This window comes from Nycticebus coucang, chromosome 12, assembly GCF_027406575.1.
Source record: "Nycticebus coucang isolate mNycCou1 chromosome 12, mNycCou1.pri, whole genome shotgun sequence".
NCBI classification, from domain to species: domain Eukaryota; kingdom Metazoa; phylum Chordata; class Mammalia; order Primates; family Lorisidae; genus Nycticebus; species Nycticebus coucang.
Window position 1 is genome coordinate 38,613,272 of NC_069791.1, and position 24,426 is coordinate 38,637,697.

The 24,426-nt window shown below is 36.9% G+C and overlaps 1 protein-coding gene across 4 annotated transcripts in view; it reads left to right on the forward strand.

Moving 5' to 3' along the window:
- SLCO1A2 (solute carrier organic anion transporter family member 1A2) overlaps positions 1-24,426 on the forward strand; it is a 40,123-nt gene that overhangs the window by 10,442 nt on the left and 5,255 nt on the right. For all 4 annotated transcript variants that reach the window (XM_053554116.1, XM_053554117.1, XM_053554118.1 and 1 more), the window contains exons 5-12: positions 8,358-8,464; positions 10,531-10,677; positions 11,812-11,910; positions 12,441-12,662; positions 15,024-15,188; positions 17,088-17,283; positions 18,748-18,913; positions 20,929-21,101. In XM_053554116.1, the coding sequence (XP_053410091.1) occupies positions 8,358-8,464; positions 10,531-10,677; positions 11,812-11,910; positions 12,441-12,662; positions 15,024-15,188; positions 17,088-17,283; positions 18,748-18,913; positions 20,929-21,101 (1,275 nt within the window). The remainder of the gene's footprint in view (positions 1-8,357; positions 8,465-10,530; positions 10,678-11,811; positions 11,911-12,440; positions 12,663-15,023; positions 15,189-17,087; positions 17,284-18,747; positions 18,914-20,928; positions 21,102-24,426) is intronic.

The following is a 24,426-nucleotide window of genomic DNA, read 5'->3' on the forward strand; positions in this document are numbered from 1 at the left end:
GATTTTCAGTGTACATGAAACAGCCATCTATTGGAATAAGGCAACATCTAGGACTTTCCAAGTTCGAGCAGTTAATGCCAGGGGGCTTTGAAACTTTAAAGAACAGGCTGACTCTTGATGGGAGCTAACGCAACTGATGATGATTGTAAGTTAAAGCCAATGTTCATTTACCATCCTGAAAATCTCTGGGCCTTTGTGAATTATGGTAAATCTACTTTCCCTGTGCTCTGTAAATGGAACACCAAAGCCTGGATGACAGCACATTTGTTGACAGCATGGTTTACTGAATGTTACTGCACAGAAAAGAGATTCCTTTAAAAATATTTTCACTCATTGACAATTCACCTGGTCACCCCACAACTCTGATTGCCATGGCTAGTGACTCCTCTCATGGATCTAATTAAAGTAAACTGGAAACCTCCTGGAAAGTAGTCACCATTCTAGAACATTCGCTGTTAAGAACATTCAAGTTTCAAGAGAGGAGGTTAGAACATGACTGTTAATAGGAGTTTGGAAGAAGTTGATTCCAACTCTCATGGAAGGCTTTGAGGGGTTTAAGAATTTAGTGAAGGAAGTAACTGAAAATGTGGTAGAAATAGCAAGAGAACTAGAATTAGAATTGAAGCCTCAAAATGTGATTGAATTCATGATATAACTTGAATGGTTGAGGAGTTACTTCTCTTGGATGAGCAAAGAAAATGGTTTCATAAGAGAGAATCTTCTCTTGGTGAAGATGCTGTGAATGTTGGTGAAATGACAACAAAATGTGTTTTATACATGAACTTCACTGATAAAGCAGTGGAAGAGCTTGAGACACCTGACTCTAGTTTTGAAAGTTCTACTGTGGATAAAATGCTATCAAACAGTATTGTGTACTATATAGAAATCTTTTGTGAAAGAGTTAATTGATGCAGAAAATTTCATTATTGTCTTCTTTTAATAAATTGTCATAGCCACCCCAACCATCTGCAACCACCATGCCATCAGTCAGCAGCCATCAACATTGAGGCAAGACCTTCCACCAGCAAAAAGATTATGACTCACCAAAGACTCAGATTATCTTTAGTAATTTTTTAGCAATAATGTATTTTTAAATTAGGGTACAAACATTTTTTAGACATAGTGCCATCACGCTCTTAATAGACCACAATATAGTGTAAACATAGTTTTTAATGTGCACTGGGAAATAAAAGTTCCTGTGACTAGCTTTATTGCAATATTCACTTTATTGTGTTGGTCTGAAACCAAACTCACAATATCTCGAGGAATGCCTGTAGTTTTTTATGTCATATATGTTGGATTCCAGTATAAAACCATATTCACTGTTTATATTTGTATGACTGTGAAAATATTTTTCACCACTAAATTGAGCTGTTGTCACTCTTTTCTTATAAAACTTTTAATTTTTTCTGGATTTAATAATAATCCAATTTTTAAGTTTGATTAGCTTTCTTTGTATTTCTTACTCATTTATCACCAAATTCTTCACTGGTAGGGCAAATATCTTCTCAATGTACTCATCCATATCAAAGGATATCATTTTTGGCTTAGAAATACCTCTCCTATACCTTCAATTCTCTACCTGCAATTGAACTGGGGACTGTGTAGGCAATGCTGTTTCCTTGGAATTTTTCCTTATTCTCATCCTTGAGAATTTGCTTTCTTTCTTTCTTGAGTGCAGTTACTCATTTCTTGGGTGCCATATCTTCTGCTTTCCTTTTTACTCTTACTTCTTTTTTTACTTTTTTCTTTTTTTTTTTTTTTTGTTGTTGTTGTTGAGTTGAGTCTTGCTATGTTACCCAGGCAGGTCTCAAACTCCTGGCCTCAAGCGATCTTCCTACCTTGGCCTCCCAAAATGCTGGGATGACAGATGACAGGCATTAGCCACCATATCTGGCTTCTCACTTCTTGTGAAGAAAATAATCTAAGAAAGTGTGGAAAGGAGGTATAAAATTTAAGACATTGTACATCTGAAAATATTCCTATTCTACTCCCACACTTGACTGATAGTTTGGCTGATATTAATTTCTATTCTAGATTAGAAAAATTTTTCCTAGGGAATTTGAAGGCATTTTTCTCAATATTTTCCAGCATCAAATGTTATTATGCCATTCTAATCTTTTTGATCAATTTCCTTTCCTTGGGAACTATTAGGATTTTCTTTTAAACTCCAGAGTCCAAAATGTATAATCACTGTCTTGATATAAATCCTTCTCCTCCACTGGGCTAGATGCTTTCAATCTGAACATTAGGAAAAGTCACTTGCATTATTTTTTTGATAATATCTCCCCTATACCTCTTGTCACCCCCACTGTTTTCTGTTTTCTCTTTCTAGAATTTCTACTATTTGAATATTGGAGATCCTGGATTACACTTATGTTTTTCTTATAATTTCCTCTAATTTTGCATCTTCTTATCTTCTTGTTCCTTTCTGGGAGATTTAACTTTATCTTCCAAACCTTTGAATGGCCTTCTAGATGTATGATCATATTTTTAATTTCCAAGAACTCCTGTTCTTTGTTTCTTTTAAAGGAGCATCTCATATTCTTTTGAGAAAGCAGTGTCTTTTCCCATCTAAATTTTCTTCATCTGTCTTTGTCTCTGGCTCCTCCAAATGTAAAATTTTTTTGTTTGTGTCTATCTGTTATGAGCTTCTCTCATATAACTGGTAGTCTTTGGTTATCTGTTTGTATTTAATAGGGAAGAATAACAACAACAAGCTAACTAGGAGTTCTGGATACATATGTAGGGCTCAGTTAATGGAGGTCTTTGGAGAGTGATTGTGCAAGGACTGGCTGTTTTAAGATGGCTCAGGACTGCACATCACCTGTTAGTTATCCTAGATAGAGATACAACCTTGGGAGGTATAACCGTGGCCCAGCTAGGTTGGAGTGGCAATCTCATTTTTTAGCATGTAGTTTTTTTGTTTGTTTTTTTTTAACTCAAGACCCCCAGTTTTCAGATGGCCTCCTACGCTCAGTGTGCTTCTCCAGACTCCAGAGTCGATGGAGTGGCGGGGTATGCCTCCGAGAGTCTACCTGCTCCTTTAACACACGTAAAACCAAAGTGTTTAAACTCTTTTGTTTTTTGGAGCATGCCCACTTTTTTTAAATAATAAGACTAAATTTATTCAGTAGCTTAGTAAAAGTTTTGATTATAAGTATCCAACAGTATGAAAAGCAGATCTGTAGATTTCTAATATATTAACATAAAGTGTATGATTACACACAGTACATGCTACAGGCAAAGAGAGGTGGAAGGGAAAAGAGAAGACTGCGATTGAGGTCTAGTAATAAATAAATACAGAAGTAGAGATGATCCTTATCATAGTATATTTTACCACCAATTCTGGAGCCAAAATGTACAAAAAAAAAAAAAATTGAAAATAACTCAGGCGGATGATATGGCTGGACTCCTATTATTCATCTCAAAGGCTATGAGAGAGCCCACCCAACTACCTGTGCAGTCTGTGCATATGGTGGCGGATAGCATGTAGGTATTTTCCAAGAGGAGAGAATATAAGATATTTAGATTAAGAACTGTAAAACTATAGGGTTTCCATAAAGAGTGGCTCACTCCCGGCTTGGCACCTGTAGCGCAGCAGCTAGGGCATCAGCCACATACACCCGAGCTCTGCTGGTGGGTTCGAATCCAGCCCCAGCCTGCCAAACAACAATGACAACTACAACCAAAAAATAAAAATAGCTGGGCATTGTGGCAGGCCCCTGTAGTCCCAGCTGCTTGAGAGGCTGAGGTAAGAGAATTGCTTAAGCCCAAGAGTTTGAGGTTGCTGTGAGCTGTGACACCACAGCACTATACCGAGGGTTTCAGAAATGAAACTCTGTCTCAAAAAAAAAAAAAAAAAAAAAAAAGTGGCTCACTCCTTATTGTTAATACTACCCAATTTTTAAAATCCAGTACAAAAAATAAAAATGAAGTCATGTCATTATAAGGCAAGCAAATGCTCCTCCCTCATGAAAAGTCTGAACTGGTAATATTTTTCTCCTGAATTTTTAGAAAAGAGGCAATAAGAATACTTTGGTTTGGTTTCAAGCAAGAGGCTTTGAATGAGGATTTTAGAACTGAGGAACTCCAAGTTCAGGATATCTCAATGTTCAGAAACCCTGACTAAAAGAAGCCAAACCAAAACCAACTCACTTTCACACACACCTCTTTTGTTTCAGTAAATTTTACTTTAAATATAGAGTGGGAAAAAAATAAGAACCCTAACAGGTTAAAACAAGTTAAACATCCACTCTACACAGATAAAAGCTTCACAAAGGTCAGCTGCAGTAATCCAGAGCTGAAACTGAATTGTGCAGATTTTCAGTGAAGTCATCAGTCATTTAACACAAACAAAAGTCAATTATTTACATACTCAGCAAGCCTTCTAAGAAATATGCCCCCCAAAGCATTAACCTTTGTTTTGAGCTGCCCTGAAGACTTTGACATTTTGTTTTTCAGATAAACATTTTTCACAAAGTAGGCTGTCTACCACTTTTTAATACTTTGGTACTATTCATATGGGGTCTCCCTTATTCTAAAGTCTTGCCATTTCCTCAAGAGAAGCTTTCATTCTGCTTTATAAATTCCACATAAATTAAAATATTTATCAAATATTAATATGAAGAGGTGGTACAGGATGCAAAATATATAGTTACCTCTTTGTGTATTTAGAAATTACTTTTTCCTTCAAGGTATTTGTAACAGAAAGCTCAGCCTGTCCTGTTTAATAATCATAGTACAGGTTCGAATCATCACAACCTTGGCAAGACCTTAATATTTCAAAATTATTAACAATTGCCTCTAAGGACAAGTCTATGTTACTGTGTTATGACAAAATGATTTCTCCATGAGGGGGAAAAAGTGTAGCCAGCCATTCTAAAAAATGCCTCAACCACTGCTTCTTAATATAGAAAGACTAACACTACATATTGCTTCTCATACAACAAATCCCATCTCTGTCCCCTGACATTCCCCTTAGTTTCATTCATTAGAAAGAGATTAAAAAAAAAAAAATGACTTACAGAGCACTTTACAGCAGCATTCAGCTTTCCTATGAAATACTCAGCATCTTAAATATTACGTACCATTCTTTTTTAGTCACCTAGATGCTGGATTCAGAGTTTGTGGAACTGGGGTGTGGGGGAATAACCCACTCAAAACTATTCTAAAAGTTGTCTCTTTTGGGAGAATAGCAGGTATCCAAGTTAAAAATAGGAGGGTCTTAGTAAAGCCTCACAAGAATGGGGAAGCAAGAATCCAATATATCAATTCTAGCATGAAGGCAGTAGATGATCTAATACCAGGTGGGGGTTAGGGAAATGAGGGAGCTGGGAGAGGGCAGGAGAAAGAGGTTTGGGGGTCACGGTGTATGGCACACCTCATAGGGGTGGGACACAATTGCAAGAGGGACTTCCTAATAAACGCGATCAGTGTAACCTAATTCTTTGTACCCTCACTGAATCCCAAACAATTAAAAAAAAAAAAAGAATAGGGTCAGTTTGTTGCTTTGTGATCTTTTCAAAATTTAAATAGGTTTTTGTTCCCCTTCTACATAATAACCTCAGTCTCCACTCCTGACAGAGATGGGCAGAGGCTCTGGGCCCTGCTCCTGCCGCTTCTCAGCGGTGGCTTTCTTGTTGCTGCAGCAGGCTTGAATAGAGACTTCCCCCAAACGCCTTTACAGATAATCCCACGACATCTTTCCTGACTTTTCCAGGATGTGAGACTGTGTTCTAGTACAAACAGAAGCCATCTCTGTATCTGAGCCATCACCTGACTGGTTACTGTAACAAGATGAGCTGGGGAGGCTCTGGAGCTGGTACCGTGAGCATCAGAATCATGACGTTTAAATTCCTTCCGCAGTTTACTGATCTGGTTACTTTTTATCCTGTTTCCAGAGTTTTCACTTTCTTTTGTTTCAAGGTACTCTTTAGACTGAGTCCTGCCCTTGAATCTACCACATGATTCCACTTTTTAAAGTATTTATTTCAGATTAATGTGAGGGTACAGAACGCCAGGTCAAAATATTTGATTTTGTTAGGTGGAGTCCCTCTTGTGGTTATGTCCCACACACAAAAGGTGTGCCAGACACCCCCACACCGTGCCCATTCAGTGAGAGCACCCCCAGCCCCCACCTGCTCCCTCATTACGCCTCCCCGCAACTTGAATTGAAATAGGTTTTTCTCCTATGTGGGCATGCAGCAGACAGTCTACTGGCTTCATATTGTATTGAGTACATTGGATAATTGCTTTTCGTTCTGTGATACTCTACTAAGAAGAATGTGTTTCAACTCCATCCAGGATATTACAAAAGATGTGAAGTCCCATCTTTTAGTGGCTGAATAGTATTCCGTGGTGCTGATTTCTTTTGATCCTGCTGGCAACTTCTTCCATCTTTTCTCAAGCAGGACACAGGCATTGCAGATGTCCCTGGAATGAGTTTCATGCAGCCTAAAAGAGCTCTGGAGGCCCTTTCGCTTACTTTTAGTGAATGGAGAACTGGAGGGCTTAGCTCTGCAAATACAGCAGCCCTCTATACTTCCCTACATCTCTGGCTTGTGAAAACCAAACATCTTGTCTTCTGGGCAAGTGAAAAGCAGGCGTTCCACAAGGAATAGCATTGCCGAGGTGCAGAGTGCACGCCAGCATATCCCCTCCCCCAGCCCCCGCGCTATTCAGCATTAAGTGCTCGCTCCTCCTCAACTGCCTAGTCTGGAAAGACTGTCTCCCGCGGTTCCGCAGTTGCTACGGCTGGCCCGGAAGGTGGCGTACGCTTTCCCTCTGCGCACGCGCTGCTGCTGGTGCAAAATTCTCTTGAATGGAACTTGAACATGTCCGCTTTTGCATTTATGAGATTCTTCTTCACCAGAAGCTTCCTGGTGATTGTGGCGTGGGCTTGATTGCTCCCTTGCAGGCACTTAAGGTTGTGTTTCTAGTGAGAAACGATCCAGTGATCTACCACTTATTTTCCTTCCCATTTTCAAATCTTCTCAAATCGCTCATTTCCTTTATCTTTGTGGAAGGATGTCTCTCTTTTTTCTGTTTTAAAATTTATTTAATGGGCGGCGCCTGTGGCTCAAAGGAGTAGGGTGCCAGCCCCATATTCTGGAGGTGGTGGGTTCAAACCCAGCCCGGGCCAAAAACTGCAAAAAAAGAAAAAAAAAAATTACTAATGGACTTAAAAGGAGTTATTGGATTGTAAGTGGATAAATTAAGTGAACAAAATATATTTTATCTTTTCAGGTACTTTTGAAGGGATCAAGAGTTTCTAGTTTCTAGTTTTAACTTTTATGCCGTGTTCTATTCAGGACAATTCTAACTCATCTTTAGCTATTATTTACAACTCTTTTCACTATCTCCCGAAGGGTCATTTCTATGAGGCTGTCACGTCTCATGGGATCATAACTATGGAGAAAAAACCCTGTCCACAGCTCACAGCCAACTCTGTGAGCATCACTGGACAATTGGCCTAAGGGGAAGGTATTTTATCTCTTTTATTATGTCCTATAGCAAAGAAATTGGGATATCGGTGGCATCCAAATAGCCCACATGGACCTCAGAAAGCAAGTTTGTTTGTTTTGTTTTTCTTATCAAACAGGAATGTGGAAAGCAATCCAGCATAACTTCTAACAAAGAGAGACTTAGCTGGATGTTCCCCTCCATTCTTGCAGTATATGATTTATTTTCTGAGAAAAGACATATGGATTTTTTTTGTAATTTGCCCAAGTTGAATGGTCACAGTCTATTAATACTTTTATTCTTATAAGAAGAGAAAAGTCACTAGCTACCCTGTCACAGTGATTGAGCTTCTACCAAGATCTCTCATTATGAGAGGCAAATATTTTGTTTTTCTTAGGGGTCAATGAAACACATTGGAAGAATTATTGTTTGTATTCTTGGGAAGTAAAGGTCATGCTTCTTATAAGCAAACTGCAGAGAATCCAAAGTTGGGGACTTGTTTTGTTGTTATTTCTTCTAACGCCTTTATCTTCTTAATTATACTTTATTGAATCTCTTATTTTTATTAGTTTTTTGTTCCTTCTCCCACAGTAATTATTTCCAGGAAATGATCACCTAAAAGTTACAGAAAGTTGATGTTAGCTGATCTAAAGGTAGATGACCCACAGGCAGATTGTTGAACACTATTGTATAAAAGGATTATACATTTATATGAGCAGAGAGTTATTTTGATGATAATAATAGATGATAATTAGAATGGCAAAGATGAAAAGACATTCCTGTTGGATTTGGATATTGTGGCTTACAGGAAGCAGGGGTCAAGAATCTGCACATTGTCCATATTGTCCGCATCAGTTTCTTAACATAAATGTGTTTTCCCTGTGTTCATACAGATATGAATACGAATCTACAGTTTCAGTTTCAGGCAACTTGTCCTCAACCAGTTTCTTGTGTATGGAAAATGGAACTCAGGTTTTAAGACCAACACAAGATCCATCAGGTGCTTCATTTTATTGCTTTCTATTCAGTGAATTTGTAAGTGAACACTTTCTGCTGAGGGGCTTTGAAGGAGATACTTAATTGGGTTTGGTTAGTGAGTAAGGTGATGAATAAAAGATATTTTCTCCCTTCAGGGATTTTGGTAAGGGTCATAGAAGGGAATAAGAATGACTAATAATACAGAATATTACTTCTCTTATATTTGAATGCATTTATTAAGACTGCCTTTTCTATTTCTTAAAATGGTTAAAGTGAGTCAAAGACATCTACCCAAGAACCACTGCAGAATTAATCCCAAGTGGGAAATGTCTTAGAAGGATGGATTTATAATGATAATTTAGTTTATATGATTGTATAAACAGGAAATAGAGATAGAAACAAAGTTCAAGGAATTTTTATTAGATCACTGATCTCCTGTAACAAGGAAAACAGGCAAGTAGGCTATATTTTTGAATTTCTCTACTCCCTTTTTACTGTACTAGGAACTTGTTTTTCCGTTCCCTTTGTCCTCTTTACTGGAAATTCTACTTTACCGCTGAACACAATCCTGGTGCTGCTTCTAGCTTCCTGTAGGCCCAGGCACCAATATACTGGCTTCTGCCCCTTCATGTGCTCAGGCACCTGTATAATTTTCTGGTGATACTTTGCCTGGGTGTGACTCCGCAGACTTACTGTCAGCCTAGAATTTCTCCTCCTGTGATGAATTCCTGTCAATGCAGTAGACCCCAAGACTGGGAATTTCACTGTTTCTATTGAATCAGAGGGAACCATAATAGTATCAAAGAATTGAAAAATAGTTGTCTCAGAAGCTCTAAGTCAAAGAAGCCCCTCAGGAAACAAAGGAAAACAGTGATATCAACAGAGGCTTGTGCTCTTTTTGAACTGGCTTTAGCCAAAGACTGATCCAGGTGCAGCCTCCATTGTAGTGGGTATACCCAAACCTTCTTATTCTGTTATATCTCCAGAAAAGTGCATTGATACTTTCATCACCTGATATTTTCAGTTTTGCCTTAGAATAGGCCTAGGGTTTGCCTTTGATCACTAGAAACAAGTCATTGCACTCATCATACAAAAAATCTGAATACCCAGAAACAGAGACTATGATTTTCTGGACTGGGAATGATTGAAAGATAGACCTCATAAGAAACTACTGGACTCAACTGTGCTCAGGACCCTGCCAGGTGGCACCTGGCCAATTAGTAGGAGGTGAGAACACATTGTCCTTTGTTTCCCTGAAAACATGAGTCCACAGAGCTTCCTCGGGGCTTTCCAGCTATTTGGTGTAGGACATAAATGACAAAGGGACAGATAAAAGTCTTCAGAAATCTCCTTATCTTTCCCAATTTTAATTACGTTTTCCCTTTTCAATTACCTGCCTTAACTCCTTTTTGCTTATTCTACTAAGCAATGGCTGCTCCAAAGATTGGAGCGGATTTCTTTATTGAGAATTCTTTGATGGTTATAGTATACAGTAGAGTCTATAGAGAAAATATCATTACTACCCAGTCAAATATTTTTAGTTTCTATAAAGTAATTAGAGCTATAGAGAATTCAAACTGTAGTGATTCTCTTGTTTAAATTTTATACATATATATCAATTTCAGGGAGAGATATTGTGTGTGTATATTTTTCTCCTCTCTTCAAGATTGTGTAAGAATTGGGTGACACTTGTGGGTGCTAACTGGGTCTAGTAGCTACTGGTAAACTGAACCCCTGGGAGAAAAAAAAAAAGCCTTGATTTTTAGTATTTGGAAGTTTCTGTGGCATAATATTCTCATCAAACCCCCGAAGAGTTACCCCTAAACAGTGAATTTGGAAGAGGGATGCAAACTCATCTTTCCCAACCCAGTAGGAACTGGCTCCAACATAACACTCATGCTTGTCCAGACCTGTCATAAAAAGCAATAGAGATGAGCCAATGATTCATTGTTGGTGTAGTAATATAAATCATTGACAAGGTACCATGGTCACATAGGAACTGTGAAATGTCTGCAGAACACTGTAGACATTAAGTATCGTCAACAATTGACTAAGCACTAATGCAATGACTTTTTTCTTTTAACACAGAGTGTATGAAGGAAGTCAAATCATTAATGTGGGTGTATGTACTAGTAGGAAATATTATACGTGGAATGGGTGAAACTCCCATCATGCCTTTGGGTATTTCCTATATAGAAGATTTTGCCAAATCTGAAAACTCTCCCCTATATATTGGTAAGTTTGAGAGGCTGCCTTAACTCCTTTTTAGGGTAGTAAGTTCTTTGATAGTAGAAATTAGTTATTCATTTTTATTCTTAGTGGTTTCCAGATGATGATGATCAGAGTGCCTTTTACCGGTTGATCATCAATAAAAGTTTGTTGAATGGAATGGTTTTATGCTAACTACAAATGAGCCACTTTGTTAAATCTGCTTTGTGCTACTGGAAATGCCACAAATCTAGTGTCCCTGGAGTACCAGTACTGTCAGATAACCTGGAGATTCAAGAGAATGAAGACCAAAGGAAGACACTGGATTAGTGACAAAGAGACCACTGGTGGTACTTGAGAGTATCTGGAGGATAGAGGGAAAGGGTTTGAGTGAGTGACAGGTGAGGAAGCAGAGGCAGAGAGTGCAGTGGAAGGAAAGGAAACAAGGTGGATCTGAGACGTTGTACAGTCATTGGACGGAAGGTGACATAAACACAGAAGGAGTGTTTGGGAGGCCAAGGCTTCAGAGAAGAGAGAAGGGGCTGGTGATAAGAAGTTGGATGTGATACAGGGGCTTCTCCATGAATTGTGGAGAAAACAGAGACAATAGGCACAAACAAATTTTGGAATGAAAAAGATGAAAGTTGAAGAAGCTTATGTCTGGATTTTCAGTGAGCAGGAATGGCTTAGCATAAAGTCTGAATTGCAGGCAAGTCCTGAGGCAGCTCACAACAAAGTTCCAAAGAGTAACAACTCAAGTGGCTTCCTTCCTCAGAAGGAAGTTCAAGTGGGAGGTTTGAGAGTGGAGATTTTCTGTGGAATGTGCAGAAATTCCTCTTAACATGATATTGCTATGGAAAGAATTCAAAGGCTCTTGCTTTATATTGCAGCTCTGTCTATAGAATGATCCCAGCTGGGACTGTCCATGCTGCTACCAAAAATCTCTACCTGTGACCCATGAAAAAGAATTTGGAGGACTAGAAAAGTTTCTTTAAATTATGAGGCTTGTTTTTCAACAATTACAGAAACAAACATTGCTAATACATAAACAAATTGAATATGTAAATCAAGAATAATTAAATCTCAGACTTTTCATGGACTTAGAACTCTTTACATGGGTATACAACTCTACTGTAACTTTATATTTTTGTTCATTTTTAGGGTTTATAGAAACAGGAGCTATCATTGGTCCTTTGATTGGACTTTTGTTAGCATCATTCTGTGCAAATGTTTACGTAGACACTGGATCTGTGAACACAGGTAATCAATAACATCTATGTCTCGTGTGTTATCACAGTAATCATTGCCTTACTTGACCTTTGGTTAGAGTATCTCCACCTCACCAGAGAGCAAACTGAAGTGGAAGAGTTTAAATAACTTTTCAAATACTTCAAACCAGTAAGCAGTAGAACAGTAGAAAATTCTGATCGGACTCAAAATCCAGGTTCTTTTTATTTCACTTCAACCATAGTTCTTGGTTTCAAAAGATTTAAGCACAGTAGTTTCAATTTCTTCTAATCAAACAATTATTTGTGAAGAATTTAACAGACCTTCCAGTTATTTTGTAATCGTCTGTTTTGAAATTCCTTACATGTTAGGACTGATAATCACAGTAATTTATTAGTAAGCAATATTGTAATACCACATATTATCAGACAAATTTTATGAATGTTTCAATTATATACAAATTTTATACTTGGATAGAGCTGAGAAGTATAACTTTAATACTTTTCTATTGTTTGTACAGGAAATAATGACGAGTTAATAAAAAGGCATTTATTTCTTTACAGAGGATCTGACCATAACTCCCACAGACACTCGCTGGGTTGGCGCCTGGTGGTTTGGCTTTTTGATTTGTGCAGGAGTGAATGTGCTCACGGCCATTCCCTTTTTCTTTTTGCCCAAAACTCTTCCAAAGGAAGGTCTAGAGCATGATGCAGACATGATTAAAAATAACAAGGAAGAGAAACAAAGAGAAGAGGTCAAGAAGCAAAAGGATGGAATCACTAAAGGCAAATATAAACATTTTAAGTACTACATAATGTCTTGTTCATTTTATATAGCTGTTTCTGTATTTTAGTCTAACACTATAACATGCTGTGTTAAGACATTTCAACTGTCATTCACAACCAGTTACCCATCCACAATGCCTAAATTGTTTAATTCTTCCTATACTACTAATTGAAAGTAAATGATGTAATTTGGGAGCTAGATTATCTCAGATCATTTGCATTTATATAAATTTTTATGTCAGCCTGGGCACTTAGACTCTTTCTATATTTGGTCCCATTTGCTTAAAAAATCTACTTTATAGGGAACATAGTTCTTAAAAAAAAAAAAGGAAAACAAGTATTGTTATATGAGGTATATGATAGAGATAATATTGAGCCACATAGTAGTTTTCTAGCAAATACAGGGAGTATTTTATGTAATTTTTAAAAAATATAAGTCTCCTGGTATGCTCCCACCTAGAGGGCACCATGTAAATGTATATGGCACACCTTCTAGGTGGGGGACACACATATAACAGAGATTTACCTAACAAATGCAAATATTATAACATAATTGTTAGTACCCTCATATTAATCTGAAAAAAATATATATAGGTCCTCAATATAAGCTCAAAGCATAATTTACAGGTCTTTCTATGGGAGACTAAGCTGAGAGAGTCTAAGTATTTAGCACTCTAGAGCACTGATTCTCAAACTTGGCTAAACATTGGAATCACCTAGGAAATTCCAAAAATTTCTGATACCTGGAAGTTCTGTGGTATTCCCAGCAGGTCTGATTTAAGTATAAGTTTGATTTAAGTATAAATTTGATGTCATGGGCACTGGCACTGGAATTCTCAAGGAGAATTTCTTTGGAGGATGTGGAAGGACTCAGTTTCTTTGTCTGTATAATGGAGATAATAATAGTATGTAATGATATAGATTGTTTTGTAAAGGTAAAAGGAATTCTGACACACATTACCATTTTATTGCTACTAATAGTAGTATTTTTATTGTTACTTTATCTATATCTCCCCCATCCATTAGTTAGAACACCAATTTGCACAGAATTTTTGTTAACAATTACAAATTCACCACAATTGAACATATTTTAATACTTCTTGGTTTGTTACGAGCCACGTCAGAATATTGCAAATTCTCAGAATCAAGATTATATTAACAACTCTTCTGGAAGGGTTGATGTAGACTGATAGACTCTCTTGTGGTCTGCAAGATCAGTTTGATTTTCAAAACTAAGAAAGAGCTTAGCTTAATAGTAGACACATAGAAAATAAACTTGAATGACTGAGAGTCATCTATTAGGACAGGATGTCAGCAAACTTGTGATTGAAAAAGCTCCAAAGAGCTAGGACAACGATGCTCTCCCCTGTCATGTACCTTATTTGTAAATATTAATTCTATAACTAGAATTTGTTTCTTTATATTAAGCTGTGCTCCTTCTTCTTCTAAATCGTTCAATTATTAATCTGTTATCTCAGAATGAATTTTATGCAGTTTATTAAGCAAACCAGAATAGTAAGAAATAAGGGAATCAAGAGGCATCATGAACCAGAGAAAGTGAAAAGAAATTAGAAATGAGAATTTGAACTGAAATGGCAGCACCATGACCCAGCACATTTACTGGAGAACGGCCACAAATTTGGCTCTGAGCCTTTTCAAACAGGAAAAAGGTTTTGGTTAAATAATTGACAAGGTTATTTGTGCCAAATGATTAGCATCTCTGAGAGTGGGACCTGGGTGTTGGGGTTTTTAAAAATAGCTGCAGATGGTTCTAATGTGCACCCTGTTATTATGCATTGGCATAACCACAAAACCATCATTCTGAAGAAGCAGAAAGATACCTGGTGCTTGAGCCAATTCATAACCCACTAATTCCCGCATAAGTCTTCATTGGAAATATTCAAGGAGGGATACCAACCCATATTTGAGTATGAACTTCTTTATCAAATTTATTTCCTCCTAGACTTTAGAGAACAGAACAAGTAAGCATCTTTCATTCTAGATGATCTCTAAGGAAGAGACAATATACGTATTAATAGGAGGAAAAAGATAAGAACCAAAAGGACTTGGTTTGGACACAGACAATGTTGTGGTCACCTTAGAGTTTTGCTGGAAGACACAATAGTGAGATACTGACGGCAAAACTATTGCTCTCTGATTCCTACAGTCACCTATACGTGTGTTACTGACTTCTAGAAGCTACCAAGGCAATGCTATCACTCCAGTTTTCAAGTGCTTAAAAGAACTAACAAACATGTACACATTATAAGATGGGGGAAAAAAATAATTTCTGTTTCCAAAAAAGCCAATTCAAAATGCAAAGCAAAGTTAGTTTGACACTGTTGTCATTCTTCATTTCAGATTTTTTACCATTCATGAAAAGTCTTTCATGCAACCCAATTTACATGCTTTTCATACTTATAAGTGTGATACAGTTCAATGCATTCATTAATATGATCTCTTTCATGCCTAAATATCTGGAACAGCAATATGGAAAATCATCTTCGGATGCAATCTTTCTAATCGGTATGTTTGTTTTTCTCTGCATTAGCAGCATGTTGTTTTTCCCCATGAAATGATAAACAGTGTGATAACGGGTCTAGGAAAGTCCTAATTGAAATCTTTTGGGATATATCTGTCTCTGTATATTTCCTCCTTCCTCTCTCAACAAAAAAAAAGAGGTCAGAAACATTCTGACTTTCTTCTCTTTTCTGCTCTCTTCTCTAGTCAAAATGCAAATTCATATTTATGGAAATCTTGAGGAGTGCAGAAATTAGATACAACTTTCCAATAAGCAATGTATTAATTTAAAAAGGGAGACAGAATTAGCACATCGGGATTCTGTGTTTTACTCTGAGACTTTTTTTTTTTAATTTTTATTTTTACTCTGAGATTTTACCCTTTGGCTCCAATTCATGGATTCTCTTAGCTAATTCCTCTTAGCTAATTTCCTGGTTCCCCTTGTAGTTTGAGGTGTCTCTGCAGCCACGTACATTCTGCTTTCCCAAATTAACTCTAGTGGTTCTGCCCTACCTTGGATTTTTACCAATTTTCTTTCTTTTTCTTTTCTTTTTTTTTTTGAGGCAGAATCTCACTATGTCACCCTCGGTAGAGTGCTGTGGTGTCACAGCCCACAGCAACTCTTGGGCTTAAGCAAGTCTTTTGCCTCAGCCTCCCAAGTAGCTGGAACTACAGCTGCCCACCCCACTCACTGTTCAGCTTATTTTTTGTTGCAGTTGTCATCATTGTTCAGCTGGCCTGGGCCGGTTCAAACCTGCCAGCCTTGGTGCTTGTGGCCAGCACTGTAACCCCTGTGCTACGGGTGCCAAGTCCATTCCATTGCTTTAAAACATCAATATCCCAGGCTACTTGAGTTCGTATTACCTAGAGTGTTTGTGACAGGTTCAACATGGGACCCCCTCATTTATGACACACTAAATCAGACTATAGTGTGGGGGTCTGGAATGGATTTTAAACAAGCTGTCCCTAGAATGTGATTCAGTGAGCCAGGTGCTGCCGTTGTATGAATGCAACATAGGGCTGTCTTTTCCTTTTTCTTTTTTTTTTTTTTTTTCAATTTTTGGCTGGGGCTGGGTTTGAACCTGCCATCTCCGGCAGATGGGGCCGCTGCCCTACTCCTTTGAGCCACAGGCGCCACCCCCTTTTTCTTTCTTTTTTTTTTTTGTAGAGACTGAGTCTTACTTTACTGCCCTCGGTAGAGTGCCATGGCGACACACTGCTCACAGCTACCTCCAGCTCTTGGGCTTACATGATTCTCTTGCCTCAGCCTCCTGAGTAGCTGGGACTACAGGTGCCCACCACAATGCCCGGCTATTTTTTTGTTGCAGTTTGGCCGGGGCTGGGTTTGAACCTGCCACCCTCGGTATATGGGGCCTGTGCCCTACTCACTGAGCCACAGGCGCTGCCCCCCTTTTTCTTTTTTTAATCGGGGGAGAATTGAGAGAGGAAGAGTGCTGGTCAGTGAAATGTTCATACACTTGACAGCAACAGGCTAAGCAAAGTGACTCTATAAAGTACCTTGAGATGAATCAAACTCTAAACAACTGGAGGGAGAATAAATAAATCCTACAGAATGGAGAATAAAAATTAATATGTTATTGGCCAACTTTGCCATTCCTAGCTATAACCTAGAAAAAAAGATATTGGTCATGATCCCTACCTACAAGAATTTTATACCCTGCTACAATTAATTAAATGAATGACAATAATAAGTCTTCCAAAATATTCTCTACCAATATGGGGCATTTCAAAATGTCCCTGTATGTAATATGCAACTAGGTGGGGATCAAATTAAATTATCATTCTTCACTATGAATTGGATGTAAATAGTTTCTTATGTATGATACATGTTGGATAAAAGTGATAACATACTTGTTTTTCTAATAAGCCATTTTGCATTTATAGGTATTTATAACTTACCTCCAATATGCATTGGATATATTGTTGGTGGTTTAATTATGAAGAAGTTCAAGATCACTGTCAAACAAGCTGCCCACATAGGATGTTGGTTATCCTTACTTGAGTATCTTCTCTATTTTTTAAGTTTTTTCATGACCTGTGATAATTCATCAGTTGCTGGCATAACTACCTCTTATGAAGGGTATGTTGTTTTCTAATGAATGTCACACTCTTTCAATAAACAGTTAATAGTATATTTTCTACAATGGTTGCTTATTAGAATTAATGGCAGTAATCCCTGGTCTTCCGGTATCTTTCCTCCATCTGTCAATCATGACCCAATCCATTCAAGCTCTAGGCTTAGGAAAGAGGTTGGGAGAATATCGCAGGGTGAGTTTATGATTTTATATGTATGTGTTTGTGTGGTTGTATCTGGGATATGCTTGTGGACATTGAAGTGCTTATCAAAGAAACTGCCTATAGTTTTAAGGTCATGTGTTAAAGTTAGCTCTTTTTTAAGGTCATATATTTTACCCATATATTTTACAGTCCTATACAAAGGTAAAATTAAGAGTTGATTATACAGTCTAAATAGGCTTTATGTATTTCCAAATTTAGTATAACTGAATTCTAATACATATATAATAAATTAATTAATATATAAATTCATATATTTCTTTTGTATAGTTATATCAAAGCATTGGATACTTTTAAATTTTATATTTTGAGAACTATCTGGATTTATTGAAAGGTTTTCCACAGTGATGTAAATTTTAAAAATTCACTTCTAGGGCATATTTAGACAAAAGAGTCATCAGTTAAAATGAAATGAAGGACATCCTAAAATGTTCTTTCAAAAAGCATCAAGGATTGTAAGAGTAGAACAATTTGAAATATAAAATCAGAAATTAATTTTATATACATCATCTGATTTGAATCTTGCCAGTTCCATTGAAGATGGGCATTATTGCAATCTCCAATTTATGGATGAAGAAATTGAGATTCAGAGAGGTTCAGTGGCAAAGGGAATTCATGTCAGATCTCGTCCATAACATCAATATAGAAATATGGCATTTCAACTGTAAAGAATTTAAAGATTTTCTCTACCTCCAATCATGCTGAATCTCAAAGAAAATGTGTAGAAAGTCACACTAGGCCTAGTCATGGAGTAAAGACTTAAATTCAATTTTGAGACTTTACAAGTGCTGGGCACTTTTTGTACTAGCGGAAAAGTATTTGTCTAACTTAGTTACCTATGTTACTGGAGCTAAATGTATAATCCACACGATAAATGGGACTTGCAGATTTTTATCTTCAAGTCAACTCTCTTTGTTACTTTCCACCTAATAAGATTAAGTTATCCTCATTTTTGAGTTCTAATAGCATCGGGGAAAATGTCTCTCATGTGGTAGGCACTCCATTAATGCTCGTTTATTGCCTACACGTTTTTCAGAAACAAATCATTGAAAACATGGCTGTGTGGACACTGAACCATGTATCTTTCCTACCACAGCTAGAGTACCCAGATCACACATTGAGGGTTGGAAGATTTCTGTTTCTATTTTGGGAAGGAGAGGAAATGCAATTGGGATTTGAAATGAAAAGGATTTTTAAAAAAGGTTGACCAGTTTTTCAATATCCATGACATTATTTGAAATCATTTCAGAATTCCAAAAGATTTATATGTGGGGAGTGACATCCTTGCTGCCTGCAATATGGATTGCAAATGTCCGTCTAAAACATGGGACCCTGTGTGTGGAGACAATGGCTTGTCCTATATGTCAGCTTGTCTTGCTGGTTGTGAAACATCTGTTGGAACAGGAATAAACATGGTAATACAGCCTATTGTCTTTTGACAGAACTTTAAAACTATGAACTGGACCTACAAATACTATAAATAAAATTGGTCTTTCCTTAAAACCAAAGTAATATTTTTGGTGTGGAAAAAAATAACTTACTTTCAATGTGCTCTCTTTTTTTTTTTTTTTTTTTTTATTGTTGGGGATTCATTGAGGGTACAATAAGCCAGTTACACTGATTGCAATTGTTAGGTAAGGTCCCTCCTGCAATCATGTCTTGCTCCCATAAAGTGTGACACACACCAAGGCCCCACCCCCCTCCCTCCATCCCTCTTTCTGCTTCCCCCCCCCATAACCTTAATTGTCATTAATTGTCCTCATATCAAGATTGAGTACATAGGATTCATGCTTCTCCATTCTTGTGATGCTTTACTAAGAATAATGTCTTCCACTTCCATCCAGGTTAATACAAAGGATGTAAAGTCTCCATTTTTTTTAATGGCTGAATAGTATTCCATGGTATACATATACCACAGCTTGTTAATCCATTCCTGGGTTGGTGGGCATTTAGGCTCTTTCCACATTTTGGCGATTGTAAATTGAGCTGCAATAAACAGTCTAGTACAAGTGTCCTTATGATAAAGGGATTTTTTTCCTTCTGGGTAGATGCCCAGTAATGGGATTGCAGGATCGAATGGGAGGTCTCTCTTGATTACCTTTTAATTCCTAGATCTCATGTGAAACCTTTGCACTGATTTGTGTCTCCTAGTGCTTTAGATTATTATAAAATAATTTGGGTTCAAAATACTCCAGATCAAAATATTTTTGTCATTAAGATAAAGTTGACAGTTTTATTTCGATTGTTCAGCTAATTGCTGTATTTTTTCCTGTGTATACATATGTATACGCTTTCTGTTTTTACATACTGACAGTTTTTTTGAGAAGTTGGAGTTAGAAATATTTTCTTGCCTCTAAAATGTCACAATACTTATAATGTTGCTTGGTGACCAAAGTAAACTATAAATTTTGATTCTTAAGACCTGAAGACATAACATTTTTTAAAAGTTTGAATAAACTCTGCTTTTGAAATAAACTATATTTTTTGAAACAATGCTTCCTTTTGGAAAAGTCTCTAAATATTTCAGCTAAGTACTGTGAAAGGTCTTGGCTGTCACACTTAGTGTTGTGGAAAAACAGTATTTGTTTTTGTGTGTGTGCTTTTAGTACTTTATTTGAGGTGTCTGACAATCACCAGTTGGTCTCATCCATGTTGACTGTAGATTTTTGAAAGTGGTGACATAGGTAACCACAGTATACAGCTCGTTTGGCGAATCTTCATCTTTATTGTGTTTTCTGTACAACCTCACAGGGATATGGTATGGGACATTCCTTATGCCTTTAGCCCAGACACCTTGGTTGAGCCTGGTATCAATGCACACATCTGGAGTTCCCATCTCTTTCATGGCAAAATTTCAGGATCTCTTTGAGTGTCTCCGAGGGTCTACTTCTTGAAGCCCACTGCATGGATGCGCTTGTGAATGTTGATGGTGTATTCTTGAGTCACTACTGCGTCGATGGCAGAATCAGAATGGCCCTTTTTCTTGCCCACCTTTGTTTGCAGGAGCCATTCTGCTGGGCCCAAGTTGGAAAAGAAGCAACAGTATCTGTTTTTTTTTTTTTTTTTTTTTTTTTTTTTACAGAAGTATGACCTTATGATGGTGTAGTTAATGCAGATTTACTCTAAGTATTTACATGAAGTTACCCATTTTGTTGAAACTATCCATCTATGTTCTGTTTAATGCTATAATCCTGAAAGACACCATAAAGGACATGGAGGTAAAGGGAGTAAGCAGTCTCTATGTTGATCCAATGGGCTATGTCAAAGATATTTGAGATTTGTGTTCAAGACTTTTTTTTTTTTTTTGCTAAAATAGAATACATTATTATTATTATTATTTTGCTTCTGGTTGTTTTTTATTGAATGCAAGCTTATTCATAGCAAACAGAAATGCAACCATGATAGGAATACTATATTATGTTTTTGACAGGTGTTCCAAAACTGTAGCTGCATTCATACATCAGGAAATTCATCTGCGGTTCTTGGTCTGTGTGACAAAGGACATGACTGTTCCATGATGCTCCAGTACTTTCTGATTTTGTCAGCAATTAGCAGTTTCATTTATTCTTTAGCTGCCATACCTGGATATATGGTTCTCCTGAGGTACAAAACTTATTTTCTTATTTAAATTTCTTTCTAGTCATGTATCAGGGTAATCTTTTTCTAAGGAAGCCGCTTGGAGCCCCTGGTATCTATGGACTCAGTGCTCTAAGATGCCATTTATTAAGGGGTGTGCATTAATCATTGTTGAATTTTACACAGTTAGCAATATAAATGTTCATCCATTGGCTTTTCCCTTTCTATCCTTTTCTTTTTTCCTTCCTTGTTTTTTAGAGACAAATGAGTGTACCTCTCACAACACAAGAAGAGATGCATTTGTATCTTAGGGTAAGCCATATGAAATGGTCATTTTGATAGGTAAGGCGTGAGTGTCTAGCAGCCATGCCTAGAGTTCAACCTATAGGACAGCTGAGTTGAAGCTGTGAAAGCCCCTATTTCACCAAAGTCACTTGATTTTTCATGCGTAGGTAAATTCTTCAGCCCTGCAGGTACTTACATTTTTTTTTTCTGCAAGAGAGTTCCTATCTCTTTATATGTCACTAACACTTGGAATTATCTAACTTTCTAGTGACTATTCCAATGGGTATAAATGATAAATGGTGGCTCACTGTTATGTTAATATCTAATTTCCTGAGATAATGAGCTTAAGCATTTCTTCAGCCGTCTGTTCTCAGTTCTTGGTGTGCTCTTGTCTGAAGAATGACCAGACACACTCCACACAAGGCAAGCACAAGGTGAAAAGTCAAATACTTACTGGGCAAAGATACATTCACTGCAGCCAGCCAATGGGCCCCCTGTCATAAAAGGAGGGCCCCAATTTTGGTCTGGGGTTCTATTTTATGACTAGGCTGGGCCCTCCTCATGGTTCAAATGTCACCATCAAACTACTTTGATAGACTATTGAAAGTTACAAAACCCAAGTCTTAATCTTGCTCACAGATCTCCCATGAGCCTCTCTGAAAGCCCTACTGTCAGGGTGGGAGACTGCAATGCAGATTTAAGCTGACATGATAATTAGCCTTAGGTTTCTCTAGGTCCACCTTCCAGACCTTGTCCACCTTTCCTCTGCGTTCTTTCACAGTTGGTGCATTAAGTTCTGATTGGCAGATTGGCAGGGTGTTCCTTCCTCCCCCAGGTGTGGCAATTGCTCAGGGCACTGGCCTTTGTCCCCAGGAGAGCCAGAGGTCCCTTCCTATCTACCTAACAAAACTATTTGTTAGCTATTGAGGCTTCTGCTTCAAAATTTTTATTTTTGTTTTTTTGTCCATTTCCTCATTATGTTTCCTATCTTTTTCTTGGTGATTTTGATGATCATTGTGTAAATTATAGATATAAATGTGATATTGTTTACATGATACAATTATCTTAGTCTAGTCTATCACCTTTCTTTTAACTTTTACACAATGTCATTTATGAAATGAAATCCTAGATTTTTCATAATGAAATCTAATAATTTTTTATTTGTCTTAGGGTTTGTATATTTAAAACAAGGGTCAAATTTTAAACAGTTTTCCATTTTACTAATTTAGAAAAACATTCCCTTAAGTTTTGTCTTACTAGCTTTACAGCTTTATTTTTTACATAAAATTCTTTTAACCATGTCAAATCAGGTTTATATGTAGATATTGTAGGGAGATAGATAACAGGGTTATTTTTTTCCATATAATATACTTGTTTTCTCAGTATTTTAACCTAAATAAAGGTTCTTTCTTCCTTCATTTGTGGTTTCACCTTTATCATGTCTCAAGTTTTTATATGACATGTATCTACTTTTTACCCTTTTTCTGTTTCATAACTTTGTCTATTTTCATACCAGTGTCACATTGATTTTATTACTTTACCATTGTGGGTGTTAATATCTCATAACTCTTCATCACCTACCTGTCACCTTTGTTTTTCCTTTATTCTTTTCTTCCCAGATTGATTTAGCTATCTACGGATCTTTATACTCCCAAGTGAGTTGCAAGTGGGTTTGTATGGATTCCACAGGTCAACTGGAGAATCTCTGATCAAATACTGGTGAATGTGGAATATTTTTCCATCAATTTAATTTAACATTTAATTTTTCTAAGTATTAAATATTTTATTTAAACTTTCCTTTATATCCTTGAATAGAGTTTTAAAGTTTTCTCCATAAAGGTGACATGTCATTAAGTTGCTTCCTAAATACTATATACACATTATATAAACATATACATATGTACTCACTCTGAGAAAAATGCAGTTTCTCTACTGACACAGAATCCTATGTACTAGAAGTGTCGGTGTTTCCCACACTGACCTATTTTCCAACAACACTTGGGTGTTCTACAATTTGAGTCAATTGTTATGCTATCTACATGAAATTATTATATTAACAGCATCAAATCCCACACGTTAAAGGACTCAGTCCTACAAGCCTGCCCTCAGTTTTGATGCCAACCAACTATAAATTGGGGATTCTCCTGACCCCTCCTCATGTCTGATAATTTGCTGGAATGCTTCACAGAACTTAGTGACGAAACACTTTACTTACATTTTTTGGTTTGTTATGAAAGTTATAAAACATACAAATGGAAGCCAGGGTCAGGTTTGAAAAGGTCTCGGAGCACAAAAGTTTCTATCCTGGAGGAGTTGGGGTGTGCCACTGTTCTGGCCTGTGGATATGTTTACCAACCCAGAAGCTCATCAAATCATCTTTTTAAGAGTTTTTAGAGAGCTTAGCCTCCACCCTTTATTCACTTGGTTTTTCTGGATAACCATTCCCATTCTTAAGCTATCTAGGGGCCCCACACTAACTGATCTCATCAGCATAAACTCAGAGGTGATCAAAACTGGCCCCTTAAGAATTACAAAAATCGATTCTAATTACTCGTGAAATTCCAAAGGAAGTTTAGGAGTGTCAAGTAGCTCTGTGCCAGGAAATAGGGACAAAGACCAAAAATATTTCTTATTAAACACCCCCACCCACCCATACTCTTTACACAAAAAATGAAACCATTCACAATCAAAAACATTTGCATATACACATATATATGGATATAATACATATGTATATGTAGATACAGTATTTGTGGTTGTAAATTGATGTGTACTAGTATTGATTATAAATATATTTACATTTATATTTGTGTTATTACAAATGCATTTGTGACTGTAGACATGATTGTAAATGGTATCATTGTGGATACATATGTATCAATAAATGTATATGTGTATCATCTTTTCACATATAGCAATATACATTTTATATTTATATTATAATAATATATAATTTATTCATGCAAAATTAAACTAAAGGTACATATTAAAATATAATTTTATATAAATGTAAATCTTATGTAATTGTGTATGTATTGTATACATATATATGTGTATGTGCATAGTT